General features: G+C 41.0%; 1 protein-coding gene across 5 annotated transcripts in view; it reads left to right on the forward strand.

The window, feature by feature from the left end:
* Positions 1-1810: 1810 nt before the first annotated feature.
* USP40 (ubiquitin specific peptidase 40) overlaps positions 1811-17118 on the forward strand; it is a 51772-nt gene continuing 36464 nt past the window's right edge. For 3 of the 5 annotated variants that reach the window (XM_081198513.1, XM_081198516.1, XM_081198517.1), the window contains exons 1-13: positions 1811-1925; positions 3978-4193; positions 5067-5134; positions 7895-8008; positions 9253-9417; positions 10100-10246; positions 11095-11238; positions 12180-12308; positions 12950-13051; positions 13611-13718; positions 15227-15533; positions 15982-16063; positions 16675-16846. In XM_081198513.1, coding sequence (XP_081054639.1) covers positions 3998-4193; positions 5067-5134; positions 7895-8008; positions 9253-9417; positions 10100-10246; positions 11095-11238; positions 12180-12308; positions 12950-13051; positions 13611-13718; positions 15227-15533; positions 15982-16063; positions 16675-16846 — 1734 coding nt within the window. In that variant the 5' untranslated portion in view covers positions 1811-1925; positions 3978-3997. Of the gene's footprint in view, positions 1926-2316; positions 2338-3977; positions 4194-5066; positions 5135-7894; positions 8009-9252; positions 9418-10099; positions 10247-11094; positions 11239-12179; positions 12309-12949; positions 13052-13610; positions 13719-15226; positions 15534-15981; positions 16064-16674; positions 16847-17118 lie in introns of those variants that run through there. The other 2 variants (XM_081198515.1, XM_081198514.1) reach the window with 2 other exon arrangements.

Below are 17118 nucleotides of genomic sequence, written 5' to 3' on the forward strand. Positions count from 1 at the left end.
AGATCGTTTAATATTCATTCTAGATCTTTATCCCTCCCTTTATATGCTTATTTATCCTAATCGCTAGAACCCCTTCATTTCATTTTCAGAGCCTTCAACATTCATAAATTTTACAGTGTTTTTGTAGATAAGCTTTGAACTCTTTCTATAACGTTATGAGTTTGTGGGTTCTAGACTCCCCAAAATTCCTGGGTCCAAAAAATGTTAGAAGTTAATCAATGCTTGGAGTGTTAAAGACTGGCTGCTAGACACTGGATTTAGCAGTGTTCAAAGACAGCCCAAACCAGCTTTCCATGTGCAGAAAATCTCCTGAGGTGATGGGCCATTAAATAGAAGACAAAGAGAAGGTGAGGAGCCCTTAGGAAAGACAAAAAGAAGGGACTCTGGGCCAGTTGACAAATGGGAACTAACTCAGAGTTAGTCTGAAAGACCAAGAACAGAGTTTGAAGCAGAATTAAGTTTAGGATTGGAGTTTGCAGGGTGTGACCTAGGGAAAAAATGCCGCAAACTGGAGAGAGGGTCAGAGTCCTATTTTTGGAGCATGTTTGATTTCTGTTTGAACCCAGGGTTGCAGCTATTGGAGAATCAAGATCCTCTTGGAGTTTTCATGCTGTGAACCTCTCCATCATAGGCTCAGGTTGCATATATGTGTAAATAAACCATGAATCATGAAGACAAGACATTTTCCGCTGTTTCATTCCCCCCAAAGAAACCTGGACTCTGGGTAAGCATGCCTGGAATCTTGCACCACTTGGAAATTTGGGTTCTGTATAACAATAACATGCAAGTCTTGATAACCAATGCAGTAACCAAAGTTGTTCAGTAATAAAAGTAAAATATATCAGAGACAGCTAGTATCAATATAACATCCTTTGTCAGGTGAACATCATACATCCATTACAAATCTGTTCTCCCCTGCCCCCCACTTTATTTGCACCACTACACACAAACACACACCATGTTTAGCTATACCTGGAATAGCTGGAGAAAAGAAAAATAATGAGCGAAACTTGGGGGGGGGGAGGGAGGGAAGGAAGCATTATTGGAAGGAACCAAAATGGTCAAAGGCCTGGAAACGATGCCTTATGAGGAACGGCTAAGGGAGCTGGGCATGTTTAGCCTGGAGAAGAGGAGGTTAAGGGGTGATATGATAGCCATGTTCAAATATATAAAAGAATGTCACATAGAGGAGGGAGAAAGGTTGTTTTCTGCTGCTCCAGAGAAGCGGACACGGAGCAATGGAGCCAAACTACAAGAAAGAAGATTCCACCTAAACATTAGGAAGAACTTCCTGACAGTAAGAGCTGTTTGACAGTGGAATTTGCTGCCAAGGAGTGTGGTGGAGTCTCCTACTTTGGAGGTCTTTAAGCAGAGGCTTGACAACCATATGTCAGGAGTGCTCTGATGGTGTTTCCTGCTTGGCAGGGGGTTGGACTCGATGGCCCTTGGGGTCTCTTCCAACTCTAGGATTCTAGGATTCTAGGATTCTTACCCCACCAGAAGCCTGAACCAGCTTCGTGCCACTTACTAATTTTTTTGCTCCTAGAAATTTATACACCGTTTGATTGTAAAAATAAAAACCCTCAAAGCGGCTTGCAAAAAAGCAAAGCAAGGAAATCGAGAAAAATTAACAGCCATTCTTTGAAACACACAAAAGTTAAAATACTGAAACAGATGGAATTACGTGAACCGGCTAAGCACTTGGAAGAACTACAACTCCCACAAGCCATTGCGGCCAGCCGGCTGGGCGGCGCTCGGGCGAGAAGCCGGGGGGAGACTACAGTTCCCAGCAACCTCTGCAGGTTAGAGGCAGCCCAGCGGCCTTGGGGCGGCTTTCGGGCTTCTTCCTCAAGGCGCCGTCGGCTCCGCGGGCGAGAGGGAAGCGGCCGGGCTGGGCCGGTGGCGCTGCCGCTGCCGCTGCTGAGGTGCGCGACTGCTGCCCCCCCCAAGCGCCCCGTGGCTGCGGGCAGGGGGGAGCAGTGAAACGGCCTTTCGGAGGCTGGCGTTGCAGGCCTCGTCACGGGCCTAGTCCTCAGTGAGGTGCTTGCGCCGGGGGCTTGGGCGGTGTGTTGTTTGCCTGTCGCTTTTCACGTGACCGAGCATTCGCACGGAGAGGAAACGCGTCAGGGAGAAGAGTCCCGGCCGGATCCTTCCCGGCCCCTTTGACAACGGGACTTGTTTGCTCCCACAGGCAGCCGCGAATCGGGGCCCTCACGTCGCCTCTTGCGTTGCCTTCCTGAGGCGCCTCGATTTCGGACCCAGGACCGTTTCTCGTGGGAACGCGCCGGGCGGAATGGTGGCAGCCCCCGCAGGGCAGGAGCGCGAGGGGGATCAGAGGCAGGTTTCTTCCCCAGTCTTTCTGGGCCTGATACTTGCGCGGGGCCCAAAACTGACTTGCGCATGTTGCCCGTGTGAGTAACCCACCTGCTTTCCCCTCCACGCCGCAGAGGGCAGCTGGGCTGGGCCTTAGGCGGGTCCCGATGTGGGGCGTGGAGTGTTTTCACAGGCAGGTGCTGCCCTGGCTTCTCCTTTCCTTCTACCTAGTTGCCTCCCCCCTGCTTCGGTTTCCTGATGGAAATCTCCAAAACATGTCTTCTCCCACTTGGAGCTGCTTGAGTTGCTTCACAGTGTGGGTATAAAGGACTTTCCAGGTACAGTGGACCAGAGGCGTAGCGTGGGTTGTCAGCACCCGGGGCAAGGCAAGTAATTTGCGCCCCCTAGAGTGAGTGAGCCAGGTAGGGGCAGAGTGCTGCGAGTGCGAGCGCACCCCCCCAGATGTTGCGCCCGGTGCGGCCGGCCCCCCTGCACCCCCACGCTACGCCACTGCAGTGGACGCTCGGGTTGCGAACGTGATCCAGGCGGGAGGCATGTTAGCAACCCGCAGCGCCGTGTCTGTGCACACGCAAGTCGCAATTCAGTGCTTCTGTGCATGCGCAAAGCACGATTTAGCACATCTGCACATGTGTGCACACCGGAAGTAACCCGTTTTGGTACTTCTGGGTTCGGCACGGTGTGCAACCCAAAAACGCACAACCTGAAGCGTCTGTAACCCGAGGTATGACTGTACTTGATAACTCTGTCCTAAGTGGCATATGTAATGTCCTGACAATATATATGCTGGAGGAACCACAGCCGGCTCCCATAGTGGTTCCTCTCTTCTCCCCACAACTGCCACCAAGGGGGCAAATCTAAATAGCCACCATGTCCTGAGGGGGAATGAAAAAGATGTAGTAACAGCTTTTTCTAAACAAGTTAATCCCACCCTGCCATTTCTGCTATAACCTTTTTAAAGCAATGCTTATCATTGTAATCACTTTTTGAGGTCTGCCTGAAAAGTATATGAAATAAGTAAATAAAATAAATGGATTAGGATAAATCTGCACTTTAAGTAAAAATAGGTTGGTTAGTGGAGCAGTTAACTTCCTCTTGCCATATGTCAAGATATTACAGATCATCAGTTTACCAGGTATTTCCATATATGCCTTGATAAGTTACTGCTTAGTAAAAATACCAATACATTTATTTCCATATGGGGTGGGGCTCTATACAGGGCCCATCATATGTAACAAGAGATATGTTGTGTAAACTGGACTAGCCACTTTCCTTGACCAGTCATTCTGTCCACTGTTTCTTGATTTTCATTCCATACTTATATCTTTGAAATCTATGCATAGTTGTAATTTATCCCCCCCCCATGTTGTGAATGGAGTCATGTCAGAAGGATAGGAGTCTGAAGACTTCCAGCCATGTACGGTAAATGGCAATAATTTCCTCCAGTCATTAGCAAACCTCAACAAAGACATTCATTCAGTGCTATCGTTGGCTATTTTCAAAGGACAAATATTATCTAAGCATCTTTCTCATGGTTTTAATTGTACTTTAAAATATGGATATTTTTTCAGATAACACCAGTGTAACATAATTGATGAAAATAGAAAGTTCTATAGTAAAAGATTATCTTATCTTCTTCTTTAAAGGTCTGTGTTATAATTTCACAATGTTTGGAAATTTATTTGATGAAGACTTCTCCTTTTTGTCAAACAATCATTGTGGGAAGCAAAAATCAAAACACAAAGATGCTGAGCTGCTTGTTCCTAGAGAAAGCACCAATTTAAGTGGAATAAAAAATCAGGGTGGAACCTGTTACCTTAATTCACTTCTTCAGACTCTACTGTTCACACCAGAATTTAGAGGTACTGTACAGTATTTTAACATTTTAAAATAGCTTTTTCTGAAAGCCGGATTTTGTGTTATTTCACACAAAGTAGTTTACTTTTCTTACTATATAACCTAGGAATGAATGAAAAAAAAAAAACTTCAAAAATGTATTTCTAAATGTTGTATTGGATTATAGACCAGAGTATCTAAGGATTGAGTAAAATTCACAATGAAAGATACAAAGGTTGAAAGTAACAAAAAAGGCTTGTGTGGCGTAATGAAAGTTAACAAATGTATACTCTGAAAAGTATATTTGGGTAAGAGTGTTGATATTTTTCCAGCATCAATTATTAGGCTAGTTGGCTAACTGTTGATCCAGAGCTGTAGCATAGACTTGTTTTATTCAGAATTGATTTGAGGTTTTGCCTGTTAATGTAAGTTGGTCATCACCACAGTGCCTGATTCTGAATCCGAATAATATTTCTGTTTCATGTCTGTGTGCCTCAGACTTAGCTTTTCCTTATTAGATCATCTCATCTTTCTGTGGATGAATGGGCAGGGCTCGCTTGCTTCCCACTGTATTAAAATGGTCCTTTTTGTCTGCTTTCTTTGAACAGACATTAAACTCTGCAATCTCACTATTTTTTTGAACAGCCAAATTGTGCAAGGACCAACACTGACAACTTCCTCAGAATAAATAAACCTTTTGTCCCATGGGGAATGGACAAAAGCAAAATGATCATGCTAGCTCGTGCCTATGGAAATTGTGATGCAAACCCATTTGGAGGGCAAAGGAGCAAAATAAAGACTGATTTAGAAAGTTAACATTTCTATTTGCACACTTCTTTATAATTGTGGTGTTGGTAGGAGATTTGTTCTCATACTGGTATTTTTCATTTTTGTTGTAGAAGCACTGTTTTCTATAGGCCCTGAAGAACTTGGTTCTTTGGAAGACAACAGTAAGCCTGAATCAAAGGTATTCAATTCTATACTTCAATCAGCTCAAAGGTTTATGATGTTCACTAGGTTAGCTTGGGCCACTCATTCGCAGCCTAAACTACATCACAGGATCATCATGAGGGTGAAATGGGGAGAAGTATGTATGCCACCTTGATCTCTTTGGAGGAAAGGTGGGGTATAAATGCAATAAATAAATAAAATATTTATGAAGATGATGGATAATGTATTTATAATGCAAAGCTGGGGATGCACACATTACTTCATGTGCTCATATAATCTACAAAGCAGGGATTTTCCTGCATAGGTTCTGGTGCAGTGCTTTCAGAATACACACAGGTCCTGTTGTGCAAACACTCATTACACAAACCTTTAGTTATTTGCACATGAAGAATTTCTACCCTAACATCACTACATGAACATCTACTTTAGATATCTGAGCATGTTAAACAGTGAGCAGTTGTTCAGTGTCTAAAAAGATTCTCTGACCAAGTGCATTCTCTGTAGTTGGAGTGACTAATCAATATAAATAATATCAAATCTGTCTTAGCTCTGTGCACTTAAAAGCTGTGAGGCATTATTACCATGCACAGGGGAAAGCCTGGACTGTCCCTTGATATATTCTTAAGAAAAGTAATTAGGTGAAATTGGGTTTAAGCAAAATTATTTTTATATGGAAGAGAGAGCAAGTTTGTTTTCTCCTGCTCTGGAGGGTAGGACTTGAACCAATGGCTTCAAGTTACAAGAAAGGAAATTCCAGCTAAACATTTGGAAGAATTTTCTGATGGTAAAAGCTGATCAACAGTGGAACAGAGTCCCTCATGAGGACTCTCCTTACCTTTAAAGCAGAGGTTGGATGACTGTCTGTCATGGGTGCTTTAGTTGAGATTCCTGCATTGCAGGGGGTAGACTAGATGACTCTTGGGGTACCTTCCAGCTCTACAATTCTGTAGTAATGACTTGTAATTGGATACCTCATTTATATTTGTTTAGTTATGTTTGTTACAGGTTATAACAAGTTCTTTACTGATTAGCCAAACCTTTTCTTCATTGAAATGAAAACATTTAAAAAGCACTTTGGGGCTAAATGTTTTCATATGGCTATTGAATAGAGCAGTGTTTCCCAACCACTGTTCCGTGGCACACTAGTGTGCCGCGAGATGTTGCCTGGTGTGCCGCGAGATGTTGCCTGGAGGGAGGCGGGCGAGTCGGGCGGCGAGAGGCGGGGCGGCGACGGCGAGGAGAGGCCGCCCAGCGCGGGGCTCTCGCCGTCTGCCTGCCTGGCTGCCTGCGAGCTCGGCGGGCAGCGCCTCCGTCCGCAGTGCCCGCCCCTGCCAAAGCTCACCCAGCCAAGCCGCGCTCTCCTTCCTGCCTCGCTTTGCTGCCTCCTCCCCCCCACCCCCAAAGCTTGGAGGTTCCCCAGCAAGGGGGAGGGAAAAAATTTGAAACTTACACTTTCGTGCGTCCCTCCCGGCGTGACGCTGCGCGCTGACGTCACGGGGCTGTAATGGTGGTGTGCCTTGAGATTTTTTTTCATCAAACAAGTGTGCCTTTGCCCAAAAAAGGTTGGGAAACACTGGAATAGAGATGGGGAATCTGTGGCGCTCCTTATCTTAGGCTTCAACTCCCATCATACCTGATCACTGGCCAGACTGATGGAAGTTGTAATCCTAACATCTGGAGGACTACAGGTTTCTCACCCTACTATATAATATTCAACTAAACAGATGTACAGTGGTGCCTCGCAAGACGAAATTAATCCGTTCCACGAGTCTCTTCGTCTTGCGGTTTTTTCGTCTTGCGAAGCACGGCTATTAGCGGCTATTAACGGCTTAGCGGCTATTAACGATTTAGCGGCTTTAAGAAAAAGGAAACGAACTTGCAAGAACTCGCAAGACGTTTCATCTTGCGAAGCAAGCCCATAGGGAAATTCGTCTTGCGGAACGACTCAAAAAACGGAAAACTCTTTCGTCTAGCGAGTTTTTCGTCTTGCGAGGCATTCGTCTTGCGGGGCACCACTGTAGTAGTTTGCTAAATGCATGATCCAGCCAAAGCTAAGCAGACTTCAGCCTAATTGATATAAATGGAAGAACTGAACTGTACTTAATTCTTTCCCACTGAAATCAGTGTAAGTTAAAAATCTGGTTGAATCATGCCCTAATATTTTTTGAGGAAGCACAGTTAGTTATACCGTGGCCTGCAGAGGTTCATCTTGAAGCAACTTGGAGGAGGGCATTCTTTGTTGTGGCTTCCAGGCTGTGGAGTGAGCTCCCCACTGAAATAGTGTGGGTATCTACTGTGGTGAACTTCTAATGGGCTGCTTAAAATATATCCATTTACTCAATTTTTGCCTCATCTTTGATTACAGCTGGAAGATTTCTAGCTACTGTAAATGTGATGTTTGTTTTTATTAGATTTTTTTATTGTACATTGAATTGTTTGGATTGAATTGTGTTTTTGTATACTGACTTGGTATTTAATGAAAGGCAGTACAGTGGTACCTTGGGTTACAAACACTTCGGGTTACAGACTCCGCTAACCCAGAAGTTGTACCTCAGGTTAAGAACTTTGCTTCAGGATGAGAACAAAAATCGCGCACTGGCGGCAGCGGGAGGCCCCATTAGCCAAAATGGTACCTCAGGTTAAGAACGGACCTCCGGAATGAATTAAGTTCGTAACCAGAGGTACCACTGTATGTAATTTTTTTAATTTAATAAATATGTTCCTTGAAGGTTAATGGAAAGTCAGCTTCTTAAAGTTTATGATCATTTCTGTTTAGGTTCGAATAATCCCATTACAGCTCCAACGGTTGTTTGCCCAACTTCTGCTCCTAGATCAACATGCTGCATCTACAACAGACCTCACTGACAGCTTTGGATGGAATAGTAATGAGGTACAATATAGTATTCATTGATAGCATCGCTCGCCCTGAAGGTGGTTTTCCCCGTGTTTCCTTTTCCTTCCAGAAAAAAAGGAAATAAAAACAGTATATTTTGTCAAACTACTTTTGTTCAGAGCTTCACTGAAGGTAAATATCCGTTTCCTTCATAAAGGAAGGGAATATGAATATTTATATGGTATCACTACATTTGCCAAATAATTTATTAATAATGTTGACAATTTTTAAAACCTTTAACATTTGTATGAAATCCCTCCGAAGTATTTTACTAGCCTGGCTGCCTATATTGTCAGCCATATATTAGCCTAGGGGAGGGATGGTCCACAGCTCTGCTTCTCGACCCACACCCCTATAATCCACCCCATTCATCATAGTCTCCTGACCCTCAGGAGAGGCTCGGGGTGGCAAGATACTGGGAAGGATCCAACCCTTTGAGGTGGTTCCTCCCTCCTTCCTGCTTAATATTTCATAGGTCTTCAAACTTTAATTTCATTGGTAGTTTATTAATTTTAATTGGTAGGCATACAAGTTAAGGGCATAATTATTTTTGAAGATTCTTTTGTTTCAGGTATGTTTTTGTAATAGGAAATGAAAGGCAAAATATTAAAATTGTATAATTTCCCAACAATTAGTGGTAGTTCATGACATGTTTGCGCTCTTAAAATGCTTTCATATGTTGCTTTCAATATAGCTTCATCTCGCCTTTGGAACGCATGAAAGATGCTCAGACAGTTAAAATGGGAATTGTGCTTTAGGCCACAGTTCCATTGCAGACCATACTCTAGCACGGGAATGGCTAATGTGATGTTCTCCAAATGTTACTAGATTTCACCTCTCATCAGCCCCAACCAGCAAGGCTAATGGCCAAAAGCCAGTAGGAATTGTAGTCCAGCCACACCTGCAAGTCACCACATTGGCTGTCCCTCCTCTAGTAGATATGAGGACATCCCATAATGGGAGTTCATGCTATATAGCTATCAGTTGGAAAGGCCACAAAGATTCCAATTTAGTGGGTGTCCCTGACACCAGAAGAACAAACTAAAATGACAGATAAGCAACCACCAAAAAGACACTGCTGGGTTAACATGACATCTGTTGAGCACTGCTGTGGCAAGAGCTTTAGGGACGTTGTAAATTAGGTTAATTTGCATAATTGGATCTTAATTGAAATGAAGAAAGAGGAAAACTCTTTTCAAGCAATGTCAATTCTTTTTTAAAAACAATCTCTTCTCTTGCAGGAAATGAGACAACATGATGTGCAGGAGTTAAATCGGATTCTATTCAGTGCTTTAGAAACCTCCCTTGTTGGGACCTCTGGTCATAATCTAATAAACCAGTTATACCATGGGACTATTGTTAATCACATTGTCTGTAAAGAGTGCAAGAATGTCAGTGAGAGACAGGTAATTCCATGGGCAAGTTTCAGAACAGTATTCTGTGCACTCTCTTGTGTTTCCAGTGACAAATTTTTAACCGGGAGTCCTCTGCAACTTCACATTTAGCAATGCAGTCCTATTAGAAATGTGCAGATCAAATTTTAGTCAAGTTAAAATTTCTCAATACAGCTATCTGTTGTTCAGAACTCAATGTGATTATTAGAATTAGTAATGTTTTTAAAATAAACATTATGGTACAAATGTAATCTTAGAAACTAGTCCAGTTCTCAACCTTTGCCCAAAATTTCAAAGATCTTTGGGATTGCAATGCAAATCGCAATTGTATATTTTTAACTTTTTCTATGCATAATTGACACAGCTTTTGAGCCAAAATAACCGTACAATAAGCCAAGGTATGAACAAGTCTTTCACCCCACACAGCCCTAGCAAGCAGAAAAACAGGAAAATTTCCATTTAACAGTAGTTTCCCATTTTATCGACACCAGGAAACTGGTTGCCATATTCAGAACAGGCCAGGATAGTAAATCAAGGTTTGAAGTTAGCTTGACTTGTTCTGAACCTGTTAACCATTGTTTCCTGGCATTGGTGGACTCGGGTTGTAGTTTTCTTATGAGCTATACAAGTAAGTCCATAATGTCTTTAAAATACATTTTTAAAGGAGGGCTTTCCTCTCTGCTTGGCTTTGTAGGAGGATTTCTTGGACCTAACAGTTGCTGTCAAAGATGTATCTGGCTTGGAGGAAGCCTTGTGGAATATGTATGTGGAAGAAGAACATTTTGAGAAAGATAACTTGTATCGATGTGGAGCATGCAATAAATTAGTTGAAGCCACAAAGGTAGCATTTTACAAGTATTGTTTACTCAGATGTTGAGTATATAACATCCTAAAATAAGGCTAATTATCTTCTGCGCAAAATTCATTTAAATGTAAAATCCATTCGTTGTGTCATGTGCTTGGATGGTTGCACTCTAGATGATGGAAACTTATTCTTGTTGTAATTGGGAGAAATGGCCAGTGAAATGTTTTGTAATCATGTGCAGAGCTATGGTAATTCTTCCAAGATGCTCAATTCACCCCTCTTCAAAATGGTGCCCTGGATCTGTTTTGGAGGGCTTCAGGTTGGGGAAGGCTGACATAGATCGTGGGAAGGGCAAGTATTCTATTGCATTTCTGAAAGTCCTACTTCCCTTGTAATTTAAAGGAGCTTCATGAAGTAAATATATTGCAGAACGATGATCCTCCTGCAAATGTAGGGACTTGGTGCAGACCTGCTTTCAGTTCTTATTGTCGAATATGGATTACTAGAGTGGGAAAATATGAGATGATTTTAACTTTTCCAGAATGTTTAAAATATATTCTCTTGTTAAGTACTTTTAATGATTATGAATAAAATCTGTATGTTTTAATTTATATATTTTTGCTTGTATAATTTTACCTTCAAAATTAGGCTAAGCTGTCTTCTTTTTGGATTCCGCCCCCCGTGTATTTTGTCTTATTCATGGACTATCATTATATTTGTAAAATTTACATTCCACCTTTCCACCCAATTGTACTAGTAGAAATAAGATACAAATATCATAAAATGCATTAAAATGGAAATAAAATAAAATAAAAAATAGAAAAACATAGCTTTGGTCACCAAAATATGATCACTTTCCTAAAAACGTTTTACTTATTTTACAGTCTGCTAAACTACGCAAGTTGCCTCCGTTTCTCACAATCTCCCTCTTGAGATTTAACTTCAATTTTGAGAAGTGTGAACGATACAAGGAAATAAGCAGCTATGCATTTCCAATCCGGATAAACCTCAAGCCTTTTTGTGAGCAGGTTGAACTATTTTTATGTGTCTAAATTTTCATCACGTTGAATCCTTAATGTTTTATGCTGGGTGATTTGGGGATAATTGCAGAAGCTGTGCTCTTGTTTACTGGTACAATCTTCACTTAATTCTATGTCCCGTTTCTTACTGTAAAGGTTAGAAGAGGTACATATCTTACTATAGTATCCCTTAGGGCTGCTTGGTCAAACATGTATTTATTGCACTTACACCCCACTCTTTTCTTTAAGGAGCTCAGGGTGTCATACATGTTTCACCGCATTTAATCCCTACCACAACTGTCTGAGGTAAAGGTAAAGGGATCCCTGACCATTAGGTCCAGTTGCGGACGACTCTGGGGTTGCAGCGCTCATCTCGCTTTATTGGCCGAGGGAGCTGGCGTCATGTGGCCAGCATGACTAAGCCGCTTCTGGCGAACCAGAGCAGTGCACGGAAACGCCGTTTACCTTCCCGCCAGAGTGGTACCTATTTATCTACTTGCACTTCGTGCTTATGAACTGCTGGTGGGCAGGAGCAGGGACTGAGGAACAGGAGCTCACCCTGTTGCAGGGATTCGAACCATCGACCTTTTGATCGGCAAGCCCTAGGCTCTGTGGTTTAACTCACAGTGCCACCCGCATCCCTGTCTGAGATATGTTAGGCAAAAAGACAGTGACTGTGCACAACCGTGCAGGACTCTATCCTGGAGTAAGTAGGTTGTCCACACCATGGAGGAATGGATGAGAAGAGTTCCTGATGGTGGCTATTTATATTATAAATGTTCAAGTGCCCCAAAACACTCAGCTGTATCTCTCACACTGGAATATCCATGTAATGGCCTGTACTTTGATATTTCCAGTTCAAAGCTTTCTGTTTTTCTTGCTCTGTCTTTGATTGTTTTTAATCTCAGTTGTGGAAATAGCTTTTGATTATTGTTGTCTTTTTTTTTAAGACTGAAGTGGATGATTTCAAATACATGTATGAGCTCTTTTCTGTTATAATACACAAAGGTGGCTGTTATGGAGGACATTATCATGTTTACATCAGAGATATTGATGAACTAGGAAATTGGCAGGTGCTAGTAAGTTGATTTCTATATGTGTATACTTTGCAAATAAAGAATTAAGGCATTTTTATATGAACACACACTGGAGTAAAGCATAAATCATCATTCCTCCAAGGAGCTGATGACCACATATATGGGAGTTATCCCATTGTATCTTCATGCCTAAGACTGTTAAATGCAGTTCCTGTCGCAGTGTATAGATGAGTTTCCCCTTTGTTATTTTCTCAGTTACTCTATATAAAGAGACGAGATCATATAAGTTTAGATTTGATTATTTACTTCCCTCCTAAAGCATCTTATGTGATTATTTAGATAAGTATAAATGATTTCTAGTATTTAAAGGTTCTGAGTTCTCTGTATCAGATTTTACATGATTTCAGGACCGAAACTTCATCTCTGAGGCCAGGAATCTCATATATGTTGCATTGTAGAGCACAATTTTACATGAAGGTTCAATAGTGAGAATTGGTATTGATATACATTAATAATACATTTAATAAAAAGCATGAAATAATGACAGTTGAGTACTACATGATAATCAGTGGAAGGCAGATAGACTTTTTAAAAATGCTAGCCTTCCTTTGGCAGAACAGAATGCACAGCTCTGTCTTTCTAGTTCTTTTTTCTTTTTTGAAGTTATTTTTGATCTCTTGGAGGAGGAAAGCAACATGAATGATGAAGATAAGGATTTGAAAGATATTGAAAATGCAAAAGAGAAGGAAAATCCATTACGAATTTTAAGAAACATCTTATTGGAGGTAGGGTACGCCAGAATACCTTTCATGCTCCTTAATTATATTTAAGCTGATATGTATTTAAACTGTACATTTCAACACTGCTGTTTTAAGTTCAGCTCTGAGACTGAACATTTCAGATTTTTCTTTTTAAATATTGAAGTTCAAGATCTGCTGGAACTTTATGTGTGTTAAAATAATTTTATTTTTGTGTGTAAAAAAAAAATTCTGTGTTACACAAGTTAGCAAAACTGAGAAGCAAACACAAGATTTGTCTTTGAAACAATTTCCCACTTGTGTCCTTCAGCTGTTGACTCTTATACATAAACCAAGACAGTCATGGAGTCAGTAGTTGGTACATAAAGAGGAACTTTTTAAAAAGCCACTTTGGTGCTCACAGTTCAGAGGGTGTGTTAAAGGATCTGTTTGTGTTTGGGAGTGATTAGGTGAGCTGTATTATAATGGGGGAAGGGACCATGTTTGGAACCCGATTTGGCCCCTCTGCTAGCACTTGCCTGTCCCATTTTGAGTAATAATTAATTTTAGAGTCTGCAGATCAGTCAATAGTTATCTAATCTTGTAGGAAGAGTCTAAGGAAATTGCTGTGGATCGGCTGGCACAGAAACTTTTGGAGAAAAAAAGTGTGTCCTGGAACAAGAAATACCGTAAACAGCATGGACCAATACGGAAGGTATTTGAAGATAATTCTGTTTTATCTCTGTTGGCTTTAATCCTTTTGCACTTTACAATATGTCTTAGACAGTTCAACATAGAAAGTGATAGTTAGTGGTGATTTTCCTGTGGCATGAGTGGCCATCCTGTTGTTTTATACTTCCCAGCAGGTCTTGCTCCTACGGAGTAGTTGCCAGGACTGAAGGTCCCTGCTTTCCACCCTTTCTCAGGATCCTCCTCTTCCAGATGTTTCCCAAGCAGACTCAAATTGTGTCTGCACACCTCTGGTTTCTGTTCTGCTCTCCTCATTATTCTCTGTGTTCTTGAAGATCAGGGGGGAGGGGAGTTTGTTGCAGCAGGAAAGTCCCTGGATTCTTCAGCAGCCTCTTGACCCCGCAGCCTCGGTGTCAGCCTCAGTGTCTGAACTGCTACCTGTCGCCGGCTCTTCCTGCTCGCTGAACCCTGTTGCTCCTTCAGCATCCAGCCCCTCCTCCCAATCCTCTCCCTCTGACCTCTTCTCTGTGTCCCACTACCAGTCCTGTGTCCCACTACCAGTCCTCTGGCCTCTTTTGTACTTGGGGCTTTCCCTTGGTTCCCCAGCTGGTGCTTCCCACCACCCCTCTGTCTAGCCATTCCCTGACAAATAGGTATGCCAGAAGCATTGATTTAGCTAAACACAAAGCTAAAATATTTGATTTTTATATAGGGTGGCGTGATTTTTACGTTGTGGTCAAACCATGAGCATATGCTGCAACACTGAACAAAGATTGTTAGCTCTTAACTTTGTTACCTTTGTTCCTGTGAAGCTGTGATCTATTTTTATATTTTGTTTTTTCTTTAATGGTTGGTTGACCATATTGAGTATTTGATTGACTGATTCTATCAAGGCCTTTCCTCAGATTATGGAAAAGAGACTAAGTACAAACTAATATAACAATGAAGTATGCAGAAAATCTCCAAGTTTCCAATGGATCTTACATATGCTTCCCTACATATAAAGAGAAAAAATATATTAAGCACATTATCTTCCATTAGTAATGATAGGTAAATAAAAGTTGGGGAAGGCCAATATATGTTGAACAGCCCTTTTCTTTGCAGCTCATAAATCTTAGGAATTGTTGGGAGATGGAAATTTTGCCTTTGGTTTTGACTAACCAAAAGTTAGCATTAACATCCAAACATGAACAAACTAGTTAGGCATAACTATGATTTTTATTTTTATTTTTAAGCCAGCTTCAAATTTGGCTTATGATACTGACTTGTTTCAGTTACTTTAAGCTGCAGCTAATTTTAGATATGGTTAAGGGTGTAACACCAAATACAGTAGCAGAAAACAGAAGAGTGAACTTCTGAAGATACAATGTGAGAGAATAGGTGTGAGCAGCTCAGGCAGCCAAATTCAGAAAAATACAGTTCATATCTGAAGGAAGTTAATTGATAGTAAGTATAATTAATTGATAGTTGTAACATTTTAAACTGGATTTTAATAAGACCTTTTTGTCACCCCCTTTCTCTTTTACCCTTTAGTTTTTGCAGAGTCATTATCCAACATTTCTTCTAAGTTCTGATGAAAGCAAAGTTAAGCTGAATGATCGTCATAAACTCCATTTTGGATCAGCACCCCAAAGCATCCCTCAGAACCATGAGGTAAAGATGTCATCAGAAAAAGCAACAACAGGTTTACAGGAATATTCATCCGAATCCCATTGGTTTGATTTGAATGACTCCAAAGTCCAGCCAATCAGAGAGCAAGAGATTGAGAAACAGTTTCAGGGGAATGAGAGTGCCTACATGTTGTTCTATCGACAATCCCAAATGACAAGACCATCTGAAGGTACAAAAAGTATAGTGTGTGCTTTGTGTCTTCATATTGCTTTTGGTTATTTCCTCTTTATTAAACAGTCATGAAGTACCAGTTTGTACAAGGTTTAAAAAGACAAAATTTTAGAGACAAATGTTGAAATAACATAGATCAGAATGTTCCACTGACTTCAGTAGCAAAACTTGTTATTAAGTGTTGTGAGGATTGTAGTCTTACCAAAACAGTTGTTGTGTTCTGAGCAGTTAGCGTTAGGGATTTCCATGATCCTTCAGCATCTTTTTTGAGGAATGGAAGTTTTTGAGTGACTTTCTCTTAGTTTGTAGTTTAATAAACTGTAAGCCAGAGGAAGAGTACCCTAGTGATATAAAAATGATATGCATGAAAATCTGAATTTCAGCACTTCCTAGACCTTTTAATATGTGTTTTCAGTTATTCAATTAATCAGTTTATTTTGACACAGCTCGAGGAAATCCAAGATACCGGGTCCCCATCCATCTCTTGAATGAAATGGATGCCGCTAATATCAAACTGCAGAAGAAGAGGTAAGTCAGCTCTGATGACAAACGTGTGGTGTGTAGTTCATGCAGGGCTTCTGATCAGGATTGCAAAGATCATACAATCATCTTGCAGTCTTGGAAGCTTTTTGTTCCGGTGCAGGCTTCTATGAACAGAACGGGAAGGCAAGGGAGGGGAGGGGATAGTTGCAAAAACAAGCCACCCACAGCTTTCTTCTGCAAGCCCCCCACATCCCTTGCCACTTTCCATGTTGTTCCAGAATCTCCGCCAATGTTCTTGAGCAATTGGATATCTGTGCAGGGGTGCAGAAGGAATGGGGAATCAACCAAATTACCTTTCTCCATGGTAATCACAGAAGTCTTCACTGGATCAGAGAGCCTTCTCTGATCAGAGAATCAATTACACTTTTTGAAAATATTAAATTCCTTATAAAATTCCAGCACAGTGCAACATGCATAATTAGTAAAAAATAAATAAGACTTTTAGAATGACATTTTATGAAGTAAGATACAAATTAAAGAGCTTGTCTTTACTGTGGGAAGTTTCTGAAGGTATGATTTGTAAGAAAATTAAGTTTTTTGTTCAATTGTGCTCAGATTTTTCACTGAACATACTTTTCTGTTAATACTTCTTAAAGGGCAGAATATGACTTGGCAAACAACAATATTGATTTACATCTCCATATATTTTCTCACTATAAATTTTACAATGGAGCTCTGCACCCAGCAGTTTCTCAGAAGGAAAGTGTTCTAGATCTGACGATCGATAAGAGAAAAACACTGGGAGAACTTCAGCAATTGGTATTTCAGGTATTTGCTGTTATTCTATTTCCCCAAACTTTCACCGAGTTTAAGTTTCTTTAGTAATAATAGGCTTGTAGGACAAGCAAGATTGTTTGCCTACATACTTTGATATGTACTTTAGTAACTTGTAGAGTGGATTACTATAAGATGACCCTTATGTATTATAAATTATTTAGTACTATGGCATCCTTCAGGAGAGCCACAGCCACTTGTGTGAATCCTTTATAAACAACATGATTTACATAGCCATATCTGCACTTCTGAAATATATTCACTTT

The sequence above is a fragment of the Podarcis bocagei genome (genome assembly GCF_964188305.1).
Source record: "Podarcis bocagei genome assembly, chromosome: 1".
Classification (NCBI taxonomy): Eukaryota; Metazoa; Chordata; class Lepidosauria; order Squamata; family Lacertidae; genus Podarcis; species Podarcis bocagei.